This window comes from Panthera pardus, unplaced genomic scaffold, assembly GCF_024362965.1.
Source record: "Panthera pardus isolate Hobbes unplaced genomic scaffold, ASM2436296v1 HiC_scaffold_22, whole genome shotgun sequence".
Taxonomy (NCBI): Eukaryota; Metazoa; Chordata; class Mammalia; order Carnivora; family Felidae; genus Panthera; species Panthera pardus.
The window spans coordinates 80,805,150-80,830,978 of record NW_026526788.1 but is presented as its reverse complement, the minus strand read 5'-3'; the positions used below and the strand labels follow the sequence as shown (position 1 = coordinate 80,830,978).

General features: G+C 47.8%; 1 protein-coding gene across 4 annotated transcripts in view; it reads left to right on the top strand.

Annotated features, from left to right (window-relative positions):
* The window catches only part of ADAM12 (ADAM metallopeptidase domain 12), a 351,592-nt gene that overhangs the window by 206,408 nt on the left and 119,355 nt on the right, over positions 1–25,829 (top strand). For all 4 annotated transcript variants that reach the window (XR_008424981.1, XM_053910018.1, XM_053910016.1 and 1 more), the window contains exons 4-5: positions 6,228–6,306; positions 23,668–23,744. Coding sequence is in view for 3 of the 4 variants with exons in the window: in XM_053910018.1 (XP_053765993.1) it covers positions 6,228–6,306; positions 23,668–23,744 (156 nt within the window). In the remaining variant the exon portion in view is untranslated. The remainder of the gene's footprint in view (positions 1–6,227; positions 6,307–23,667; positions 23,745–25,829) is intronic.

The window sequence follows — 25,829 nt, the reverse complement described above, 5'->3', positions numbered from 1 at the left end:
ATTTAATTGCAGAGAGTATCCGTGGTGCCTTCTGGTGTAACTGACACATAAGAGCCGTCTTGTGATGCGTTTGCGTGAATATGTTGCACAGAATAATTAAACCCTTAAACCATATGTATACTCTTCAAAGAAATAATAGGAAAAAGTTGACATATCATCAATGAGTTTTTTATGTTCTAAATAATTGATGCCAAACTCTTAGCTTTCTTTTCCCTATTTCCCTCCTTTAAGCAGTTCTGAAATTAAGGACAAGTTGTCAGCGTTGGTCTTGAGGACCTGACAGCATTGAGAATTCTTGAAATGACAAGGGAGTGAATGTGACTGTCCCCTCCCCAGACCCCCTCCAGGATCAGTGACCACAATTTGAAACCACGTTTTTTTATTTTTAATTGATCCAGTTTGTTGGAACGCATTCTGTCCCAACTGGGTTGCTTTTGTATAATAATGAGTCCGTGTTTGTCTTCTGTTTATTTATTAAGCGCTTCCTGTGTGCGAGGCATCCTGCTAGCTTAGGGACGTAGCTTCTGCCCCTTTGCTCAACCCAGGGTGGGAGAAGACAAGACACCAAGAAACCAGGTAGAGCAGAAGGCAGGTCCTGTAACAGGGTCCTGGCACAGCACAGGGAAACATTAATGAAAGGAGAATGGAGAAAGGGATCCCAGAGGTGAAAATGAGTAGGTGTTTCTTTCTGCTCTCCTATGTTTGGGGGAATGAAATATTCATTTTGATGAAATCCATCTCAGACAATATAACTAAATTATATAATAGCAAATTTGGAGTGGGGTCCTTTCAATATTGACTTAAAAGGGCAATTGGGGGGTGATTTTTTTATTTCAAACGCAAATCATTTCAGAAATGTAAGAAATTTTATAAGGAAAAATGTTATCTACATCACAGTGTTTAAAAACATTTTTTAATGTTTATTTGAGAGAGAGAGAGCGAGTGTGATTCGGGGAGGGGCAGAGAGAGAGGGAGACACGGAATCCAAAGCAGGCTCCAGGCTCCGAGCTGTCAGCACAGAGCCCGACGCGGGACTCGAACCCACAGACCGCGAGATCACGACCTGAGCCGAAGTTGGACGCTTAACCGACTGAGCCACGCAGGCACCCCTACATCATAGTGTTTTAATGTAAATCATCAATGATCATTTCTAGTCACATACACCCAAAGACTTTGCAATTAGAAATACAGTGCTTGGCTGGAAAGGATGAGATTCTTCCTATTGCCCTATAGACCTTTCTTCCTTCTTTAGGAAGGCCTGGATCGCTGTCTACTTCCCTCTTACGACCGCTTTGCTGCATCCCAAAGGTTTTGGACTGTTGTGTTTTCATTTCTATTGGCTTCCGTGTACTTTTTTATTCCCTCTTTGCTTTCTTGGTTAACCCGTTCATTCTTGAGTACAGTGGTCTTTAATCTCCAAGTGTTTGTGGCCTTTCTAAATTTTTTTCCTGTGGTTGATTTCACGTTTCATAGCATGGTCTGAAAATGTGCACGGTGTGATGTTGATCCTTTTGTACTTGTTGAGGGCTGATTTGCGACCTAGTATGTGATCGGTTCTGCACTCGGGAAGAATGCGTATCCTGCTGCTTTAGGACGAAATGTTCTGAATAGATCTGTTAAGTCCCTCCGGTCTAGCGTGTCATTCAAAACCATTGTTTCCTCGTTGATTTTCCGCTTGGATGACCTGCCCACTGCGGTAAGTGGGGTGTTAAAGTCTTCTTCTGTTACTGTGTTATTATCACTGACTTTATGTTTGTGATTTATTGGTGTGTATATTCGGGTTCTGCCAAGTTGGGGACGTAAATGTTCTTACTCCCCCGTAAAGAAAGCGTGTGCTGTCTGTTTCCATCTCTGTCTTCACCCCAAGCCACTTCCTTGACCTTAGACTCGTGGAGTCAGCTGCTTGCCAGGACATCCAGGAGCATGTCTCTCAGGTACCCGGCACTCAACGTGGCCAAGGTGGAACTCACCGTCTCCATTCCCTCCTGGATGAACCACCCATCTCGGGTGCCAACTGAGGTTCCTAATTCTGTCCCCCCATCTGTATTTCCCATCCCAAAGGCTTATATCTTGGTCTGGCCGTTTGTTTGGACGCTCACACCGGCTTCCTCTAACTAGCCCTCCTGCTGCAGTTGTTTCTTGCCCCCGAAGTCTTATCTACGTGGCCGTCAGAGCGGCCTTTGGCCCCAAAGCTTGTGTCTGCTCGGGTCACTGCCCCATTGAATGGCTCCCATTACACGGAGTAAAGTCAGCAATGCTGGCAACTTGGTGGATTAGTCCCCGGCATGCCTCTCGGAGCAACGGTGCATTGCCCTGCTTCAAACTTTACACCCAACACCTGGAACTCAGCAGGGCTTCACATTTCCGGTGCCCAGCCCCCACTAGCATGCTCTTCCTGTACATTCCATGCCTTTGAGAATGGAGGCACCCCTATCTGGACTCATCTCTTCCTCATTCCTCTCCATCTCCTGCCTCACCACCCCTTCACACGTGACTTCTTCTTGTCCATCTTTCATAATCCATTTGGGTACCACCTCCCTCAGGCTGCCTTCTGGATTAGAAGCCTCTCCTTGAACTCCTGCAGTGCTTTGGGCATCTCTGTATCATGGAAATCTCATCACTCTTTGGGTCTGTCTTTCACCAGATGATGAGCCTGGGGGGTGTCTTATTCCCAGTGTCCAGCACAATAAATATTAAATGAGAGAATACCGAGGTGTCACTTACAATAGCCAAACATATGGAAAAGAGCAAAATCAACTCCCGGCGTTTTATTTTCTGGTGTAAGGAGGAACAGAATTCCTTGTTAGATCAGCTAATCTAATAAGCAAAGAAAAGGAATGTTCTCATGAAATTATGCATTCACCTTCTGTTTTCATTTGCTGGCATAGAGAATCCATCTAATTGGATTTTTCTCCTTGGGGAAATCTAAAGGAATTGGGTCCCCTGCTGTGCCATTTCCAATATGGCCATTGTCCACCTCTGCTCTTTTCTCATGGGACCTTTGACTGCTAGCCCCTTTTAAATTAGACGCACGTCTGGGGCACCTGGGTGGCTCAGTCGGTTGAGCGTCCGACTTCGGCTCAGGTCATGATCTCGCGGTCTGTGGGTTCGAGCCCCGCGTCGGGCTCTGTGCTGACAGCTTGGAGCCTGGAGCCTGCTTCGGATTCTGTGTCTCCCTCTCTCTCTGCCCCTCCCCCGCTCCTGCTCTGTCTCTCTCTCTCTCTCTCTGTCTCTCTCTCTCTGTCAAAAATAAATAAACATTTAAAAAAATAAAAATGAATTAGACACACGTCTGAGAAAGCCTCAAGTGAGCACACCCTCAGTTTCAGCCATGGCTTCTCAACAAGTCGTGGTCCCTGGGAAAGACATGGGGCACGGGTTACCCAAGCTGAGAGGGGACAGTCCTAGACAAAAAGAATATGCCTACAGCATTCGCCCGAAATTCAGTCCTTCATCCATCCATCCATCCATCCACTCGTCCATCTGTTATTCCTCTTGTCCACAAGTTTACTGACTGTCCTCTACCAAAAGTTCATTGTCCAATTCCTGGCTTTCCTGGTGGATTTCCCATGTCCCCCATACATGAAGCAAGTCTCCTCCTTGGACATCCATCTAAACTAGCTTTCAGTTAGAAAGCCTTAAAGTATTATCTCTTTGTGGTACAAATTATATCTCTACACTTTGTGTTACAAATTATATTTCTACAAATTCCTATGTGTGTTACTCCTCTTAGTATTAGGTTCATTCAAAATAAGGATCCATGGGGCGCCTGGGTGGCTCAGTCGGTTGAGCGTCCCAGGTCATGATCTCACAGTTCATGAGTTTGAGCCCTGCGTCCGGCTCTGTGCTGACAGCTCAGAGCCTGGAGTCCGCTTCGGATCCTGTGTGTCTCTCCTCTCTCTGCCCCTCCCCCCACTTGCATTTTCTCATGAATAAATAAACATTAAAAAATATAAGGATCCAGCACCGTTAAGCACAGAACTACTAAAGTGTTAACAAAATATAAGCAAAGTAATAAAATTATGAATGAACAGTAAATAATATAAGTAATAACAATCTAACTTGAATTGTATTAAATCTTCTCCTCTGTGATCTCGAAGCTGACCAAGCCCTCTCTCCCCAGGAGCACTGAGGCTGTTCCAGGCCCTTCCTCGTGTAGCCAGGGCTCCCACTCCTCCTCCCCATTCCCCTGCTCTGTGAGTCCTTCTGCCTGCTTCCCCCACCGCGTTGTCTCACCCCCTCTCTGCCCCATTTTCCTCCAGCCCCTCCACTTCCTCCAGCCCCTGCCTCATGATTTCACCTCCCATCTCTCTGCTTCCCTTTAGAGCCACCGTCTGGAAAGACGCACTGACCATTTCTGTCCCCATCCCCTCGGCCTCCCCTGCAGCTGCCCCCGTCAAGGCCGCCTGCCTCCCACACCTCCCTGCCTTGCCCTTGCCCATCCCGGCAGGGCGAACCTGGGTGAACCTGCCCAGAGGACCCTGGGAAAGCTCACAGGAGGGACACGTAGAGGATGGGGATTCGAGACCAAAAGCAACCCGGAGGCTGGCCCCCTCCAGCATGATCTGTGTATTCCTGAGCAGAGGGAGGGGTGGGGCGGGGCGGGAGGATCCTGGTACCTTAATCAGTGAGTGTGAGAGATCATCTGTTTTATGTTTTGGCACAATCTTCTTCCACCGTCGCTGGTGAGGAGAGCACAAGTCAGACCTCCGTGAGGGTCTAACTGATTTAAGCCAGGCGTTTCCGAAATATATTGAAGTCCATGTAAAACGGGGAAATTGCTTTCAGTTCTGGACTTGGCTGGGAGAGGAGCTAAAGAAATCGATTATGAGGAAAGTATTCCTCGCCTGTTACATCAATAACCTCCCACTTCCGTTTCGACTCTATCCATTTGTCAGCACCCTGGATGCAAATCCTAACTCACGCCAACTGAAGTAAAGGAGAGGGGGCTATTGAGGAAGGGGAGAGGCAGAGTGGGTCCCCAGCACATGTGGAAAGTCTCCCCCTTTGTCCCCTTTGTCGGGGCTGAGTGGTGGCTGTGTCTGGGCAGCGTCCTCTAAAGCAAGGCACCAGGCTGAGGGAACCCCCGTGAGCATGTTCTTGGAGCTTTGAGAACAGAGAGGCAAGACTTCTTCCCCGGAAGCCCCAGCTCACAGCGTGCCATAGGGGAGAGTTGTGGTTGGCCGGCTGGGGTCCCTGCTTCATCTCTGGACTGGAGACGGGGCCACCCCCAGCCGATGGCATGAGGCTCATTCTCTGGAGGCTGGGCAGGAGGAGACAGCCACTGCCAGTCACTGCCACCCCCTGCGAAGTCCAGTATTTACAGCAACTCTGGGATACCTGGGTGGCTCAGTCGGTTAAGCGTCTGACTCTTTTTTATTTGAGGGAGACAGAGTGTGTATGTGAGTTGGGGGTTGGGGGGGGGACAGGGGCAGAGGGAGAGGGGGAGAGAGAGATGGAGGGAGGGAGGGAGGGAGAGAATCTCAAGCAGGCTCCATGCTCAGTGCAGGGGCCCAACACGGGGCTCGATCCCACATCCCCGGGATCATGACCTGAGCCGAAATCAAACATTGGACGCTCAGCCAACTCAGCCACCCAGGTGCCCCAAGCATCTGACTCTTGATCTGGCTGCGGTCGTGATCTCACAGTTGTGAGGATGAGGCCCCCCTCGGCCTCCTCGCTGGGCGTGAAGCCTGCTGGCGATTCTCACTGTCTCTCTCCCTCTGCCCCTCCCCCATGCCCCTGCCCACTCTCCTTCTCTCCCTCAAAATAAATAACTAAATGTCATTAAATTGAGTTTAAAAAATAATAATAAAATAAAATAAAGTCAACGACACATTGCCCAGGCAGATACAACGCAGGCTCCGTGTAGGACTCGTTCCCCGTAGAAGAGCGTGTGCCTGTGTGTGTGTCCCCACATGCATGTGCACGTGGGGGCCTGGGTCCCTGGGCGCACACGCCTGGAGTGTGCTAGAAGAAGGAGGTGAGGGGGGATGGGTGAGGGCTCCACGTGTACCGTGGGAGCTGTTGTTCAAGGCCCACGTGTCTGAGTCCTGCCTGTCTGGGTCTCCTCCTGACTCCTTCCCGAATAGGTGGAAGGTCCTTTGGGAGCCTCACGGGGTCACCTGTCACATAAGGGCAGGTCAGCTGCTGGCTGCCTTGTTCGCAACATATCCGTACGCTTCTCCACTCATCCTTTTATCTCGTTTGTCTTTCTTCTTCCACAGAGGCCTCATCGCTAACAGCTTCACAGAAACCCATTATCTGCTGGATGGCACCGATGTCTCCCTCACTCGAAATTACACGGTAAGTCCGGCGGCAAGGCCACCACAACACCACGCACGCCGTCAAGTCTGCGCTTAAACTTTGTGGCTGTTTTATCCTAAGTGAAGCCACATGCCCAGAGGCTACACTTAGGGACCATAAGGCACCTATGCATCACTTAGGCTTTAGGCATTCCATTATAACTCCAGGAGAACTTGGCCTTGGCCAGCTTTGTGCCAGGATAGTCCTTGGAGATGTGGCCGACCTCGAAACCACCTTCCAATCACTAGGGGATGCTCGGTTGGGCAAATCCTTTCTAGAAAACCTAGCCACGTTTCAAGATGGCTTGGAAAGCAATTGTCCCTGGGCTGAATTTAGCTGTGTTATACTTTAAGTCCCTTAAAAACAATTCGAAGTAAAACTGACTCTGCTTAACCTATAAATGTATCCTGCCTATTATAAATGTAACCTACCTATTATAGGTGTGTCCACCAGAAGTAAATGTATAAGCCATTTATCTATATGAATGATAAATCCACCATAAACACTTATGATCCTATATTATGGTGGTTACCATCATATGACGTTTATCACTTTTAGCTTTCCCGGTATTCGAAGTTTTATGTGTATCTTGGAAAAGATGCTAAATTTATTTGTTCCTTTAACAAGTGTTTGCTGTGTTTTCTGTGTGCTCAGCCCGCGTGAACATTGGCATTTAAAAAGAGTTGCTGCCCTCTGAGGACTGGGAAAGCTAGTTTTTTTTTTTTTTTTTTCCAAAAAGCTGTGGATATCTGTTTTAACAAGAATTAGCTTAGAGGAAGACTTTACATTTGCAGTTGAAGTGTCGTCAAGCAGCCGTTGTCGACCTGCCAGGTTTCCCCCTTTCTTTATCTCTTGTGTGCATGTGGCACTTACAAACTGATGCCTTGAGACCCCCAGCGATTTGGTAGAATGACCCGACACTGACCTTCCAGCCTGCAGAAAGCGCATAGGAGTCCTGGATATAATATAACCATGTATGAACTTGTGTTACTACCTCGTCAAGTTTAGAAGAGAGTCCAAGAAATCCCCAAGAGGCAAAGACAAAGAAGGGGTATAGGCTCAGAGCAGTAGACTGGTGAGTTGGGGTCATGGGACCTCAAAGGGCTACTCAGATCCAGAGAGAGGGACTGGTGCTTGGGACCGGGGACAAGAGAAGTGGGTGTCTACAACTGAGAGGTTTTGCAAAAGCTGGGCCCCCAGGAAGTGGCTTCCTCTGTGGGAAAGAACAAGAATGTCTAGTCTGGAGAAGGGACAACAGAAAGAACTGTCTCAGGGTATCCTGGATTGAAGAGAATTGAAAAAGAGAATTGAATTGAATTGAATTGAAAAAGAGAATTGAATTGAAAAAGAGAATTGAGAGCCCAGCTAGCCTTATAAGCGTATGTTTGCAATGGAGTGGACTGGTGTTTATATGTCTGACGCCTACATAGAAATGCAATTCCCGGTCAATACATTAACATCCAAACTGGTCCCAAATCAGTAATCCTGGATCCCCTGGGCCCAAGCTGAAGCCAAGCCAAAATAGTAGAAATAGAGATATGTCTACAGCTGCGATCACATGAGACGCCCATGCCAAAAACAAAGAATAATAAAAATATTAGCAATGAGCCCCAAATCAAAATTGCAAAACACACAGTGAGAAAAGCCATGGTGAGTGAGTGTCAGTGGACAAGGGGAACAAGAGAATCAGCACCTCAGGGAATGCAAGGCAATACAAAAATTAGGGGAAATTGAAATTTTTTAAAGAGAACAGAATAGGCCTGATAGAAATTCCAGAGTGAAAATAGAGAAAGAAAGAAAGAAAGAAAGAAAGAAAGAAAGAAAGAAAGAAAGAAAGAAAGAAAGAAAGAAAGAAAATAGGAAAGAAGCAATGTTTAAATGGTGTGATGAGAATGTTCTGGAACTGGAGAAAGATATGCACCCCAAGTAGGAAGAACAAAAAGCAGACTCACTCCAGGATGGCTTGTAGTAAAACGGCAGACCCCTAAACATGAAATCGTAACACCACCTGAGAGAAAAGAGACACTTGTGCAAAATGACAATTGCACCGACAACAGACTTCTCGTTAGCAACTACAAAATTAGAATTCAGAGAGCCACGGGAAAATTACAAAAATCATAGGAAAATACATTTGCACACAAAAAAAGAGAATGCGCTGCTCTCAGATTCTCACAAGGAATATCTACCAAGGAAAAACTAACAAAGAATATTGCAGTAAGAAAGAAATAGAACACGAGAGCCAAGGATAGGCCGTTAGAGGCAATAGGAAACAAAACCACTGCGTGTGAGTAAATCTAAGTAAGCTATTTAAGATAATAATTACAACAATAATGACGAAATTTGGATGTTTTAAGACAAGATGAGCAAACATTTAGAACAGTTTAAGAATTTGTATTGTACTGGCGAATAATAGAGACACTGATCAACTTGAGATTTTGATAAATATGTATCTTGCTAATTTAAGTATAACCGCTAAAAGAATAGGAAAGCAGAATGTATAATTCCAAACAATAGATGGTCACAAAAATAGTATATCAGCTCAGTGGAGGGCAGGAAAGAAGGAAAAGGATTTGAAAAGCAGAGTAAATATAAAACACAAAATAATTAGCTAAAAATGAGTCAACATATTACTCTAATTATATGTAAATAGACTGAATCTGTTTGTTAAAGTAAAAACAGATTATCTGCTTAGAACTTAAAATGAAATCCAGCTACATAATTTTTACAAGATTCACACTCAAAATACAACATGGTTCTGAAAGGAATGGAAAATATATAGTAGACAGATATTAACCCAAAGAAAGCTACTGTCGTAGCAGTAACATCAGGCAACCTAGATCGTAAGGCCAAAAAAAGACATTCTTATGGATAAAGGAACTGATTGCTTAATGATAAAAGGAGCCATTCAAAAGGATGGTAAAATACTTGTGAAACTACATATACCAATAAAATAGCCTCAAAACATGTGAAGCAATAATCAAAACAATTACAATAAACTGACAAATTCACAACCAGAGAGGGAGATTTAAATATACCTCTCTCAGAAATGAAGATTTTAATAGATGAGCAGAAATTAATGAGAAGGAAGGCCAAAAGGATGGAGAGAACCATTTAAGCCAAAAGGTGGTTCTTTGAAAATATTAATAAAACGAACAAAACCCAAATCTAATCAAGAAGAAAGAAGAATTCCCAAGCAACGGTATTAACAACACAAGGAAGGATGTAACTATTGCCGTACAGACATTTTGAGAATCACAAGAATGTTATTCACAATACTAACCATTTCTTAAAAATGTAAATTCTGGGGGTGCCTGGGCGGCTCAGTCAGTTGAGCATCTGACTCTTGATTTCAGCTCAGGTCTTGATCCCAGGGTTGTGGGATCGAACCCCACATTGGGCTCCACACTGAACATAGGGACTGCTTGGGATTTTCTCCCCATCTCCCTTTTTCTCTCTCCCCTGCTCACTGGCCCTCTAAACGAGAAAAATGATTTTTAAATCTTCCCACCCCCCAAAATAATATCAAGCCCAAACATTTTATCAGGTAACTTTTACCAAACCTATAAAGAACAAATAGTTACTAAGAATTAAAAAAAAAATTTAAGGGAAAAGAGAGTAACTACGAAAATCAGAAAGAGAGCATCCACAACATGAATATTATAGACTAGCTTCAATTATGAACATAGTGGCAAAAATCCTAAGTAAAATATTTACAAATCATGTCCAGCACATATTTTTGAAAATACTTTATGACCAAATGGTACTTATCCGAGAAATGCAAAGATAGTTCAATATCAGTATATCTAATAATACAGTTTTATGTATTATTATCTTCAGATGAAAAATATCATTATGATTGATATTATTTCTTCAAATATAATCCATGGTATTTATTATGTAGATTATAAGAGCTCTCGTGGGTGGGGAATGTTTCTTGTATCTCCTTTCTAACCCCGTAGAGCTTCACACATCATCTTACATAGACCAGACTTTCCAAAAACGATTCATTCATTCATTTATTCATTCACTCAGCAAACATTTATTAACCACCTTCTGTGTGCAGAAACTGTTAGGGTATGAGGATATAGGTTGAATAAAATATACTCTTTGGCATATAAATTCTACTCAAAAGGTAGGGTGTTTACAAGATGTGAAAATACTTATGCTTTAATATAATTGCTACCGTAGGAGGTATGTACAAAATACCACTGGAGCCTCGGCAAGGCCATGGTTAGTTTTAACTCGTTGGAGACGATTTCACTAAAGAAATGATATCTAACTCTCTGAGAACGAGTATAGAAGAGAAAGGTTGGATGAAACCCTTTGGTACTAAAGAGGTTTGACTCTATCTTACTGAAGATTGGAAGCTATGGGAAGTTTTCATATAGGGAAATGGCATTGTTCGGTTCTGTGCTTTAGAAAGGCTCTCTGATGGCTGAATGGAAGAAAGACTGGCAGAATTACTGGCAGACCGAAGGCAAGAAAGTCTGTTAGGGGCCTAAGGTGGTTGATGAAGGTTTCGCCGACAGATGGATGGAGCTGGTTCAAGGCAAGAAAGCCTGAAGAGGCAAGATCCGGTGACAGTGAACAAGGGAGGTGTCACCAACAGGGCTTGCTCCCTTCTGCTTGGGCTCTCCACTGGACCATGTATTTTCTCTGGCACCATTAAGGAGCAGTTGTTGGCTTGGGAAGGCATAGGGGCCAATGAGGATGGGTTTGTCCCTGTTGAGTTGGCCGTGGGACAGCCAAGTAAAGGTGTTCATGAATCTGGAGTCCAGGAGAAAGCTGGAGGTCAAAAATGAAGAAGACCTGAGGATTGACCTCAGATATAAGTAATAATTAGTGTCATAACTTCACACTTGACTTTCTCTTTTTTTCTCTCTCTTTTTTCTCCTGGGATGCTCTCATTTAAAATATGCTTTTGTAGTTATCTCTGAGGCAATCCCCACGGTGTAATTGCTGTTCCAGACAGAAGCAGGAAGAAGAGAGCTTAGAAATACCGTGGCAACAGGCTTGAGTTCTCCACACATCCGTCATGTATGAGGGCGAGCGGTACTCAGCTAACATGGACACACCCAGAGTGTGTGAGATATGCTTCCAACATTATTTTACCAGTTTGGTGGTTTTAGTTTCAATCTCTTCCTAATTTTCCTATTCTTAGGCAGTTTTTTGCCCTTTCTTCTCATTTGAGAAGGCAAATATGCTTAGAGAAGGAGAGATACAGGACTAGGTAAACAAGGGCCTGACAGGAGCACCTGGGTGGCTCAGTCGGTTAAGCGTCCGACCTCGGCTCAGGTCATGATCTTGCGCTTTGTGAGTTCGAGCCCTGCATCGGGCTCTGTGCCGACAGCTCAGAGCCTGGAGCCTGCTTTGGATTCTGTATCTCCTTCTCTCTCTGTCCCTCCCCCACTTGTGATCTGTTTCTGTCTCTTAAAAATAAATAAACATTTAAAAACAACAACAAGAACGAGGGCCTGACAGCTGCCGGGTTGGTTAGGGACTCGGAGGGTGGGAGCAGAAAGCTTGGAATGTAGGCATTTTAGAGACTAGCTGGATGGTGGTGTATCAGAATGCTAACAGTAGTCGTCTCTCTAGGGGGAAAGTGCATTTTTCTGTTTTCTGTGATTGTTGTGTGTATATGGGGGAGGGATTGTATTTTTCTTCTCATTTGTCTACAAGGTCACTGTATAGATGGGCAAATGTCTGCCCCATCCCTCTACCCACCCCTCACTCCTCTGCATGGAAGTGTCCTTTTTTATTATTATTTTGAGAAAGAGAAAGGGTGGGAGGGAGAGGGTCTTAGGGAGAGGAGCAGAGAGAGAATCCCAAGCAGGCTCTGCATTATCAGCACAGAGCCTAACACGGGGCTCGAACCCACAATTCATGAGATCGTGACCTGAGCTGAAATCGAGAGTCAGACGCTTAACTGACTGAGCCCCCCTGGAAGTCTCTTTTTAAGGAAAGGGCAGTAGAAGCAAGCAGGCCTGAGAACCCTGGTCTCTGCTCACTGGGGAGCAGGGGAGCCCGTGCTTGGAAGGGCCATGAGACTCGTCTTGCTGTCTTCCCTTAGTCCCTCATGGTGGCTGAGGCTTGCCCCCTCCTCCATGGAGTGTTCTCAGCAACAGTATTGTGCAACCCAGACCCTCCTCCGGATGGGCCCCAAGGCTTGGCCAGCAAGGACAGAGTGGTAGGGATGAACGTTGGAAATCGCACAATATGCCTCAGTTCTACCTAGACCTAAGCAGTATCCTCTAACAGAATATACCAGAAGCCCCTTTTGTTGAAGGTAAATAAGCCGGAAGTATATTTTGATCTTCATCTGATTCTTTGGATCTCACAACCAGAGGTCAATTGGCAAACCCCCACCCCCACCCCAGACTTCCAGAAACAACAAGCAAGTATTGCTTTTACAGTTAGACAAAGAAGGACTTGGGGCTTCTGGGTGGCTCAGTCGGTTGGGTGTCCGACTCCGGCTCAGGTCATGATCTTGTGGTTTGTGAGTTCGAGCCCCTCGTCGGGCTCTGTGCTGACAGCTCGGAGCCCGGAGCCTGCTTCGGATTCTGTGTCTCCCTCTCTCTCTGCCCCAACCCCCGCTTGTACTCTGTCTCTCAAAAATGAATAAATGTTAAAAAAAATTTTTTTGAAAAGAAAAAGAAGGGCCTGTCTTACAATCGAGCATCTCCTGTCTCCCATTCCTTTGATCCCATCCTGAGCCTCCAGCCACGTCACTGTAGAGATAAGGAGTGAACAGTCTTAGCCACTAAAGAGAACCCACAGCCCCAGACAGCTGGTCATTCCAGCAGAAACCCCTTTAGGAGAGTCCGTGACCTTGTCTTGTCTTTCATGGTGAGGAGACAGACACAGCTTTGGGGTTTTTTTGTTTTGTTTTGTTTTTTAATCAGGCTGCAAAACAAAAAAAAGAAATGTGCAGACTCATCTTCTTATCCCCTAAAGTCAGCACACAATGAATTTACCTAAATTTAAGATTATACATAAAATAAGAACCACTCTTGGCCATGGTACCGTCTTTTTTTTTTTTTTTTTTAGATTTCATCTCTCAACCATCGGTGTAAGCTGGTTGACAGGCAGAGTAGGGGCTGATTTTAATTTTGGAATTAATCGCTCGTCTTTTATCTCTCTATAGCCCTGACGGGATGAAATATTTGTGGCTTTATCCTTTGTTGACCACATCTGAGGGAAGATTATGTTTTATATTGTTACTTTTAATAAGGGCTGTGAGGGACTGTGCACACGACATTTGTGCCCTTGCGTCCCAGAAGACTCTGGGAAAGGCCAGAATAGCCCTGCAGAAGCCTCCTGAATGTTCCGTAGAAATGCACCCAGCTGCTGCACGTGTGCTAACCGAGCACCCCCACTGGGCCAGGCACTATGACCACCACCGAGGGTACAGCAACGGTTCAGAATAGACAAGGGGACCCACGTGGGGCTGGAGGGAGGAGACTGATATTTTTCTAAGCATATCAAACCTAATCGACATCTTCCCTAAGTGTGCTGAAGGGAAGGCTGAGGGTCTCCATCTGGTCTTAAGCGATCATGGAAGTCTTCATGGAGGAAGGAGCGTGTGAACTGAGATCTGAAGGTTGAGGAGGGACGAACCAGGGGGGGACCGGAGAGGGAAGGATATTCCAGTGTGATGCTGAGCTTTACTTACAGGCGGGGAAGTGTTTAGAAAGCGACAGGGGCCAGACTGTGGAGGCCTTGGAGGCCACGGTGATATATTTGTTTGTCATGGAGGAACATTGGGAAGCCATAAGAGATCTCAACCCTGGGGGTGTCATGACCAGTGCAGGCTTTGAGAGACCCACTGGCCGCAACATGAAGAGGTCCTCAGAGAAAGCAGGAGCAGGGATCCAGCAAGATCAGGCAGCTGTTCTTGTGGAAAAGCCTAAAGCCCAGAGGAGAGGAGATGGCTGCTGGGGCCGGGACCATGGAGACGGAGAAGGGAAAATGTCTGACCTTATACTCGTGAGCCATACCCAGAAAGATTCCATTTGTTGTATGTGTTTCTCATTGGAAAAACTTATGAAAACTTTTGCTTGGCAGATGCCAACGGGAGACCAGTCAGTGTTAACTGAGGCTGGGCATCAGATAGGTGTGGAATCCAATATTTTGGTCAGAAGGATCATTTGGGTGACGTCCCATCCACTTCCATGGCAAATGTTTCCTCTCAAAAAGGGGTAGAATCTCTGGCTTGGACTAAGCATGTCAGGAGTCAACCTCATTCCATGACAGAGGCCAGCAGACATGTATGAAGAGATGATTCTGGATGTAGGAGGGAAGTCCCAGGTCATTCACATCCCGTAAGTGTAGCAGGTGTGAGCAAGGCTCGTTATCGGGCTCTCAAGAAACGCTTTGAAATGGATTTAATTTCCCTGCTTTCGCTGAACTCTATACTCATCCCATCCATCCACTCTTCCCGACTTGCCTGTCTCCCAGAGGGCTGCTCTGTTCTCCCACCGATGGAGGTGCTGCCCACATCCCATGGTGACCCTGCCCCACTGCATCTATCACCCTTTCCCTGTCCACGGACATTCCTGCTCTTCCAGTGTAGGTCCTGCCTTCTGCCCAGCCGGAAGACGCCAGAGCCACCTGACATTTTCCCCTCACTCCCAGCCTCACCTAGGTTCAATCCGGCCCCTCTTCCTGCCTCATCAGTCCTTCTAGAATATCTTTCTCTGTATACCATTCCCTGTTGCACTTACTTTGACCCTAAATCGCCAATAGCTTCCCCAATCCTCCTTCAATCAAGGCCAAACTTCTTAGACCAGTATTCACATTCATCAATGGTGACATACCTTCCTCTTCTGCATGTGTGAGTTCATTCATTCATTCATTCATTCATATGCTTGCTCAACAACAAATGTGTGTTGAGTGTCCGATATGCCAGCTAACATTGAGGAAGCAACAGCAATACACAAGGCATGGTATAAAGTGCTTTTCATGTGTTTTGTGGTTTGATCCTCACAATAAAGCAATTTTGGCTATTTTTATACCCAGATGAGGAATCTGAGACCTACAGGGGTTCGGTAACTAGACCAAGCCCACGGCTAATAAGGTCCAAGCCCACGTGGTCTGACCCTAGCATCTGAGCTCCCAGCCTCTGTGATACAACTGCCTCTGATTCACTTGGAACGTTGGAGGGTCTCTGTTATGCGTTCCTGGCTCTGACGTCTGTTGCAATGGAATCAGTCTGTAAAGCTGTAGCAAGTGGATTAGGGAATGGACTAGCATTCATTTGCAAGGAGACACCCAGCAAAGGCTTCTGGGGGAGAGCAGAGGATGTCCTGCTGGCCCAGAGTCCTGGAATGTGGGAGAAGGACGGGTCCCAACAGCCCTCTGGGCATTGGCCAAGTGCATCGCTTCAAAGCCCAGACTGAACCGAGATCAGTAAAGGTCCAGTGCTTCGTGGCAGTTTATAGAAGGGAGGAGGACACAATCCCTGCCCTCAGGGAGCACAGAGTCTGACCACAGATGACATGATGGGCTCATGGCAAGGATACTTCAGGAGCCAAACAACGGAAGAGCCAAATCCATGTGGAATCTGGAATGAGTTCCCAGAGGAATCCCAGGTTTGGGTGACTTTCCTTTGCTAAAGCTGTCCGAAGGGGAAGGCTCTGAGCGAGGCCTTCTGGCTGGAGGTGGTATATGCAAGGTTAGGACCACAAGCCAGGGAGGCAGACTGCCCAGGTTCAAATCCCAGCTGTAGCGCTTAACCGGCCGTGAATCTGAACATGAAACAGACACTGACCCTGGCACACAGTCCTTTGGAAAAGCGAGCCAGCTGCAGCCACTGCTCTGTTTTGATCGATCCACAACAATTCGTAACCACCCTGGACCATATGTCCCTTTGGAAGTCCCTCTATATCGTGATAGCGGGATGAGAAAGTGAACTGCGGGCTGCAGGCAGGAAGGGCGGGGGATGTGCTGTGCTGTGCTGAGCACAGATCTTAAGGTGCGTGTGTCCCTGTAAAGTGGCCACCGGCCCCTCCGTCTCCCCACCCTGGCTCTCGCCAGGCCCCTTCTGCTCGTTTTCATGTGTTCTGTAAAGTCCCACACAACATACAAGCGGATTTGGAGCTGAGAGTTAGAAACCCGTGCGGAAAATCAGCCCCCTTCTGTCCGTCGTGTCTGTTGTTCTCACATACGTTCGTTCAGCAAAAATACGCAGAGCTCGGGCTTAGCACAGTGGAAAATTGAGTTAATGGCCTAATGGGTTTCAAATACGTATTTTCATAGTCGAGCTCTATCACGGTGCCTTCCATTTCAAACTGCTTCCCTGTGTAATGTGTATTTGATCCCCCCAAACCCTGAGCAGTTAAGGGTCACTCCCATTTTGCAGATTAAAAACTGAGCCTCTTAAGTCTCAAATCCCCAGACTTGCAACTCAAGAGCCATCTCGTGCTCTCTCTGTTGCAGACATGCTGTTTCCAGGCCCAGTTGGCTGGGAGGTCCCGAGGAACGTGAACATGATTTCTTAAGCATGTGCTGTTCTCTGATGCAGAATTCCAGCGCAGCAAAATAATGTGAATGGCCCCTGAGGTCCGTCCTTTATAGTCGTTTAACCAGACGTGGTTCTTGTTAGAGCTGAGAGCCGAGGTAACCCTGGGAGTGTGGGTGTGGTGACTTATTTCTCTGCGATCCCGTCCCGCACGCTCTCAAGGCTAAGCGTAACATAGCCCAGCCAGAGAGACACGCGGGGCTGCAAAATCACTTTCTCCTTTGCTTGAACGCGCTGTCACCTTGTTTTAGTCTCAAGCTAATGTGTGGTATGTGGGGGCCTGATGTTCCACACGAGAGAGCAAAGCCCAGACCACGGCCATGCGGAAATGCGAGCCAACGACTCACGCAGACACACACACGTGCGCACACACGTATGCCCACACACATACACACGTGTGCACGTGCTTCCACTCGGACACACACACACACACACACACTCCTCGTACCCCTTCCGTCTGCAGGACTGTCTGCGGGTTTGGAAATGACTTCACTTTCCTAGGATTCCCTGAACGCCTTTTGCAGTGGCCTCTGCTGACCTTGAGAAGGCCGTGCGTCTACATTTGGGCTTTACGTGGTAGTTTTTCTCTCCAAAAGAGAGACTCACGAGGGCACATGTTCATGGCAACAGGACATGGGGGGAAGCCATCTGGCCTGGAATTAAGAGGCCTATATTCCAGTTCCTGTCATGCCACCGACCGACTCTGTGGCCTGAGGCAGTCACTTAACCAGTCAGGGCCTCAGTTTCCACATCTGCTCGGGAAAGGGGCTGCCTAAAAGAGGAAGACTGGCCTTAGACGGCCTGAAGCTCCCTTACGACTAGAACATTGTGTGATTCCAACACTAAATCAAGATAGTTTGGCCCATTGCATATGGTGCAGGGTGGGGGTGGGGGGATGCTATAAAATTCCCAAGGAAAAGAGGCATTGAAAATAATTTTCACTCAGCATATTCCCTAACAGACTGTCTGCTCACAGTCCTTTTTAATCACAAGGTCAGACCATTTTTGTTAGCAATTTAGCAGATAAAATTCCTTTCTTTCTGGTCCACTGAGAGTTGGATAACAGAATTTGGATTTCACTTCCCATATGGCAGAGAGTTGAGGGCTACTATTTTCGAGCTCAAGGGTTCTTACTCGATCTTCCTCTTACCCACCATTACGTTTGATTGATAGGATTAAACAGAAGGAAAATTTATTTTACTGGAGTGGGGAAACGCATTAGGTTAAGTAATAAGTATATAAAATACATGGTTAGAGGTTTTGTAAAGGAAAAGATGTAATTTTGTGGTTATGCATGTTTGGGACTGTTTTCTATGTTATGTTTTGTTGGTAGAAAGAGAATGCATTGGATCAGCAGAACAGGCAGAGACGAGGTGCTAATGGGACAATGTCTTGTTCAGCGACGCCTTTATAGACAAGAGTGCGATAAAAGGAGACAGTAGTTGACAATCTTGAGGCTGTTGAAAGGGGATGCTTTGGGGATGTTTGCAAAGGGAAGCGTTGGGATCCTGTAGCTGCAGGAGGAACCCAGGACCTCCCTGGGCATGATGGACGCCTGCTGGGTCTCTCCCTGGTGTGGCCACACTCACATCCAACCGGCCAAGTGTTGGCGAGTCCACGAGGCCTGGCGGATTCCTGTCTCTTAGCATCCGTCGATGGGAGGCAACATGGCCCTTGGATTTGGATATGGAGGCAAACAGTCCCCTGGAGATACCTGAGCAGGCACAGCTCCCCCCCAACCTCGGCCACTGAGGGCAAAACCCCCCAGAGAGCAGGAGGCCACCTCTCTCCTACTCTTTGTAATCACATTCCCAGCCAATTACGTGGCACGTGGTATGATGGGCACGTCTCTCTTAACTGTGAGTCTATCCACATGACTGACTGCATCATAAAAATGATACCCCATTTGTCGAAGTATGTAATGAACCTGCTGAAAAAAATTAAGACTTCATGGTATTATAATTGTCCTGGATAATCTGCAACTTGGGGTGCTAGTAATTATGCCTGGTAATCGAGGAAGGTAACTACTTCTTAGATTAGTCAGTGGTGAACAGCAGGCTTGATCGCTGTCCCAAGGTAAATCGAAACCAGTTTTCGCGCCAAGAAATAAGCTCTTAACTCTGGTAGTGACTGAGAGACGGGATTGTTTGGGGATCAGTTTCTGAGAGCGAGGATCCACCCCTACCTCTTCTGTCAGTGGTACTCCAACCTCGTTGGTGAACTGGAAATTAATTTTATACTAATTTGTTCTCAGCTCATGCTTTAATGAGCTTGTGTTTCTGGGTGTTTAATTTGAAAGTACGTTTGATAAATACTCTATTACAAAATAAATGGAGACTGAGAACAAATGAGTTTGAAATTTCTGAGGTCAGTAATTAAGATTATTGTCACTATTGGGTTTTTCACTGTTTAACTAAGACTCAGCTGCCAACGCAACATTTCACAATTCTCCAAAGCGAGGCAAGTTCTGTAATGGATGATGGGTAACAGACAAAAACGAAGATTCCGGGGGCCCCGGGCACCTAAACTGGACGTCATCTACTGCCCTTCTGTCTTCCGAGCCTTCTCCACTCGGACATGCACGCTGGGCACCCAGGACTGAAATCCCTTCCCTGGGATCCCTCTGGTGCCCTGGGGCATTATAATCCAGGTACACAGACCCCTCGTGTTTACAGAATTGCTCTCATGCCTTCGCATGTAACAGGTCCAGGTATCTAGAGAGAGGGGACCGTGGAGCCTTTCAAAAGTTATTTCATGTGGAAATAAAGAGGCAAGCTGGCAGCAGGTCTGGGTGGGTACCTGATGTGACAGGCTGGGCAGGTGTCCCCCCACCACCAACCCTGGGCATTCCTTCCCAAGCCACGGGCACACTGGAGAGGTCAGCCTCGCCATGGCCTTGAGTGCTGTGCTCCTGCCCTGGAATCTTCCAGCCAGAGAGAACTAACCCTTGTCCCTGAACTTCCAACCCTTCCTCCGTGGCCTCCTGTCTTTGCACGTGCTTTCCCTCTGTGAGTAGCTCCCTCACTTGCCTTCACCCCTGGGCACCTCGCCACCCCACCCCTCGACATTGTCTGGGGGCCAAAAAGAGCCACAGAACCTTCATTGTTTGCAGTCAATATCATCAACAACATTAAAAAATCCAAGATATGCTACAGGTTCATACAAACTGTAAGCTAAGCTCGTAAGATGATCTGACACAAGGCAATTAAAAAAAAAAACTAAAGTTTTCCTTCATATAAAAATGATTGCTTTATTTTTAAAGGAAAATAAATTAAAAACTTATTTATTAAAAATAAATTTCCTTGACCTAAAAATAATGCAAAGACATTACAGAAAGATGTATAAGACATAATAGAAAAAAGATCCCATTTGTGGTATCTACCCACTACCTTGGAATAAGCCTAATGAAAACTTTCCAACAGCAATATGCAAGAAAATCTAGGACTAGATTGAAGGACATTAAAACAGCTTTATTAATGGAAACATACCATGTACATGAACAGGAAACATGGATTTCGATGGATTCCTAACCACATTATTAATATACTAACAATATAATCTCAGTGGATCACTACAGAGCTTAAAATTTGATTCTGAAATTCACTTGGAAGAGAAAATAGGCAATAATATCCTACAAACATTCGAAGCGAAGAACAGAACCAAAGGAAACCTGCCCTCAACAAGGTTGCCGAGACAGCCCTTGAATAAATGGTTCCGGGACGCCTGGATCTCCACATGCAGAAGAAGGAAATTGGGCTCCTACTTCAAGCCATATACAAAAAAAAAAAAAAAAAAAAAAAAAAAAAACCGAGCCTTGGAGGGGGCTCGATTGGTTAAGCATCTGACTCTCGACTCTGGCTCAGGTCACGATCTGACAGTTTGCAAATTCAATCCCCACGTCACTCTCTATGCTGACAGTGCAGAGCTTGCTCAGGATTCTCCCCCTCCCTCTCTCTCTCTCTGCCCCTCCCCACCTTGCTGTCTCTCAAAGTAAATAAATAGGCTTTAAAAAACAAAACGGATCAGGGGCGCCTGGGTGGCTCAGTCGGTGAAGCGTCCGACTTTGGCTCAGGTCACGATCTCACGGTCCGTGAGTTCGAGCCCCGCGTCGGGCTCTGTGCTGACGGCTCGGAACCTGGAGCCTGCTTCGGATTCTGTGTCTCCTTCTCTCTGACCCTCCCCCGTTCATGCTCTGTCTCTCTCTGTCTCAAAAATCAATAAACATTTAAAAAAAATTAAAAAAAAAAAACAAAGCAGATCAAAGGTGTGAATGTAAGAACTAAAGTTGTAGAATCAATAAAAGAAAACATAGGTGGAAACCTTCAGCACCCTAGGTCAGACCATGGTTTCTTAGGTATGACAGCGAACACGTAAACAACCAAAGGGAAGAACGGACCTCATCAAAAAAATCAAAAAGACCTGCTCGAGAAAATGAAAAGGCAGCCCACAAAATGGGAGAAAATATCTGCAAATCATAGATCATAGCATGTACCCAAGAGAACCAAAAGCGTGTGTCCACCCAGAACATCGTGTACAAATGTTCATGGCAGCACTATTCACACTCGCTTAAAAGTGGAAACAACCCAAATACCCATTGACCGATGAATGGATAAGCAAAATCCGGCATTTCCATACCATGTGATGTTATTCAGCCATAAAAAGAAATGACCCATTTCTTCCCCAGCTAAGGGAGCCTTGAAAACATCATGCTGAGCGAAAGAAGGCCAGGCACAAAGGGCCACGTGTCGTATGAATCCACTTCAACAAAACGAATGAGTGAGCAAATCCGTAGAGACAGGAAGTCGATCAGTGGTTGCCGGCAGCTGAGACAGGAAGGGAGGCCCCGGGGAAGTGACTGCCCGTTGTGAATGTGCTAACACACTAACCGTATGCTTTTAAAAGGTGAATTCTATGGTATGTGAATTTAATCTTACTCAAAAACAGAGAACTCGTTCTCCCTGACATCAAAATGTATGATGGAACAATAGGAACTAAAACAGCGTGGTATTGGCACAGGAAGGGACAAGTGGAGGTTTGTCACAAGTGGAGCGGCTCGTGGCACACAAAAGCAGGGCTCCGAACATGTGTGAGCATCCCGTAGATAGCAGGTAGCAGCTCAGAACCTAAGAAAAGGGCAAACGGTGGGAGAGGAGCACTGGGTCTTAGTTTAGGGGGGAAAGTTAGATTCTCACCTCACACCCCTCAAAAACTAAATTCCAGATAGATTAAAGAGCCAAGTATAAGACCACGGAAATAGACGATAAAGAAGGACGTCTGCGTGACCTTGAGGAAAGTCTCCTTAAGCAATACGCAAACTTCATAAAGAGAAAGATGGAAAATTTGACGTTGTAAGAATTGGAGACTTCTGTTTCCTACAACAAAAGATATCGTAAGTTAATAATAGTAGGCCAAGTATGAACCTCCTGAAATTTTGGAGAACTTCTAGAATCAATAACAAAAGTCAAGACAGCAAGTGGCTGGCCTTGTCATCTCCCGTCTTGAACTGCCTTTCAGATAGTCTCAGAATTTTGTCCTCTCCTCAGTGACAGATAAACTTGACCCCTTTGAAGAAGTGTTATTGGATGTCATTGGCCGCTCAAACCCCTGCGGTCCTGTTTCTTAGCAAAGTCAAGGTGGTCTTGGGAATTTGGGGTTTTGTTGGGCAGGACGGCTGGCCACCAGACTGTGCCCGGGGGAAAGCGAGCGGGCCGCCTGCCATGAGGAGAGGGGCCGCGTGCCCAGGTGGGCTCAGCAGGGACGGCCTGGAGCCCACGAGCCCACCTCTCCTCCTCCACCCGCGACGCTGCCCTTGGCTGCCAGGCCCCGCAGCTGGCATGTGGAGGCCGTGAATGAGGCCAGCTGAGTATGCCCCGCACTTCCTGCCCGTCGGCCTCTTAGCTGAGGCTGCAACATGACCTTTGCCTTGTTGATTCTGGACGGATATCGTCTCAGTAAAGAAGCGTCCGTGCCGCGGTCTCTTTTTTGCAAACGGCGACATTATTTGAGACGTGGGTTCTGCAGGCATGTCACACGGGGATTTTCGTCACGGATGGAGAAGACCTTCCTATTTTGTCTTTCCTGCTGAGAGAGGCTCCCAGCTCTCGCCTGGGCAGTGCGGTGGGGGGGGGCCCTCCACCTCCTCTGTCATCTGCTTTTGTGTTTTCACAAGCCCTAGGCTTCGGCCTCATTTTATCACATTTCGCAGTGTGCTTAAATACCCCGTGCGGTTCCCCATCTGGCCACGAAAGACAATTTGCAGGGGGGTAAAAATGGCGGGGCCTGTGAGATTTGTCCTGCCGCCGGATTTCGTGAGGCACCCCGCGTCAGGGCTTTCCCGAAGGGTGTCAGACAAAAGCAGGACTGGGGCGCAGCTAACACCCCACTGATCATCCTGAAGTAAATCAGGCGTCTCGTGCCAGAGATCCTGGCTGGATCACGCTGGGTTTAGCATGAAATATTAAGGGGCACCTGGGTGACTTACTGGTCGAGCGTCCGACTCTTGATTTCAGCCCGGATCGTGATCCCAGGGTTGCGGGATCGAGCCCCACATCGGGCTCTGTGCTGAGTGTTGAGCCTGCTTGGGATTCTCTCTCTCTCCCTCTCTCTCTCTCCCTCTCTCTCTCCCTCCCTCCCTCCCCCCCTCCCTCCCCCACCCAACCCCTCTCCCCCATGCTCGCTGTCTCTAAAATAAATAGAATTGAAAATAAATAAATATTAAGACCGCTGGTTCAGTATTTCATGCCAAAGAGATGCCTGTAGCTGCCAACGCGTGAAGGTGATTGGGGGCGGTTGTGAGCGGGCGAGAAGGCACCGAGACTGAGCCTCCTGTCTCCTCCTTCCAGGGTCACTGTTACTACCACGGACACGTGCAAGGATCCTCCGGTTCCACAGCCAGCCTCAGCACTTGCTCTGGCCTCAGGTAAGCGGCTCCGGTCTGCCCCACAACTGCGACCTCTTCTTCTCGAGCATCGAGAGTAAATGGCAAAGGCAGAGAAGCCCCGCCTGACAGCTCGCAAGAGCACAGCGGGCCCCGGGGGCTTCAGTTTCTCTGCCGCCACAGACTCTTTCTAGAAGGTTCTACGGGCCTGGTCAGTCGAGAGCCACTGAACCGGCGGAGTTACTCCACCCTGGGATTTTGTGACTGTCTTTCGTTTATGTGGCCCGTGTGCTCAGTAATTCCCGGTGTGAAGAGGTAGGACCTCAGGTATTGGCGTTCCAGCTGCTTGCTTGGTACACAGGCACAGGCCTCCTGTCACTAAGAGACAAAGCAGAGGAACCAGTTTAACAGAGTTCAAGGTGAGCTGAATACAGGCATGGGGTGTGGGGGCTTCTGCTATGAGGCTGTGGCCCGTGTCAGGACACCGTTCTCTTCTGTGGCTGGACGAGCCCATACAGCTCATCCTTCCAGACCACACTCATTGGCCACCAGCTGGCTCTCGTGCACTCCCCGGCAAAACCAGCCTGTCTGACAAATTTCCAGCTGCCTCGGCCTTTTTCCTGGGTTTATTCACTGCCTTTGTGAACCGACAGCTTGAATCCCCCAAGCCCTGCTTTGCTTGGGCCCTGGGGTGCCTTCGGGGACAGAGAGAGGACGGCCTGGGTGCCTGCTTCCGTGAGACCAGGGCTGTGTCCTGCGTCAGCCGTAACGCCACGTCTCTGGGAGTCCCATGTGGGAGCCTGCACACACACACACACACACACACACACACACACACACACACACACACGTCAGTCAAGCTCCCACAAATCTGAGGGAGGTGGTGACCACACTGGCCCTTGTCAGGGTGTTAGCCGCAGATGAAGACAGAGCCTAAGTGAACGTTAACGGGAAATGGGCGCGTTCTCAGAAAAGGTGCCTCCCATTAACCCGGACACATGTAACAAACACGCCTGGACTAATAAAGGGCGGCGGTGGCCTGTGCCTTCCTGGCCACACTGGCAGCGGTGAGGAGCTCTCCAGCGCGACCCAGAACCCGGGGCCCGGCGCGCACCCAGGGGCACGCTGGCAGGTGCCTGTCCCCGCGTGGGGCACCCGGTGCCAGCCGCGCGCCCTGGTGTCCCCTCTGCCCGCCCCTTACTCTCACTCGCGTGTCAGGCGCCCAGAGCCGAGCGGCCCCTTCCACCCCACCCCTCTCTCCCTCCCGTCCCGTCCCCGCCCCCACGTGCCCTCCATTAACGCGCAACGTGCGTCCTTCCGAGCCGCCACCCACGCTTTTTGACCCCGGCCACCTGCACAATTTACGAAGGTCGCCGGAGAGCATCCTGCCTCGCTCAGCAGTTTGTTTTTGTGTTTGGCTCGTTTGACACCCATCCTTTCCCGGCTGACGTGGGGCTGGCTCCTTCCTTTGACAAACACGCTTGAATTCGCCGCGTCCCTTCGCCCGCTCCCCGATGTGCATGGAGGTGGTTTCCAGCTTTTCTCGGTTGCAAACGCTGCTGCGCTGCACGGGGGGGCCTCGGACGCTCTGTGCCTCCGTGCGCAGGCCCCGGAGGAGCGAGTGCTGTTGTGACAGTCCCGCCACCCTGTTCCTCCACGTGGCCGCCTCGCTTTCCACTCTGGCCGTCGGAGGCGAGCGCCGTCTCTCCTGACATCTTCCCCCATCCCTGAAATACCTGCTGTACTCAGTGTTTATCACTGGACTCCGACAATATGCACAAACAAGCTCACCCTCCCCCCTCCCCCCTCCCCCTCCCCCCCCTTGGGTAAAATGCCAGCTGTGGCCTCCTCCTGTGCATGCAAAGCCCTGCGCACGCGCGTGTGTGTGTGTGTGTGTGTGTGTGTGTGTGTGTGTGTGTGTGTCTATCTTCATAAAAATAGTCACATCACACAGTTCACTCTCCGGCTTGCTCTGTCCCCTGATCCTTCTGTCTCCGCAAGTCAGGAGGCAGAGACTTGAGTCTCTTTTTGGTTCGCTCCATGGAGGGCATACACGCACGCACGCTTCTGCGCACTATTGCTTTTAGAAAGCGTTTTTGGTATCCCGTCCGAGTAACGCTATGGAGC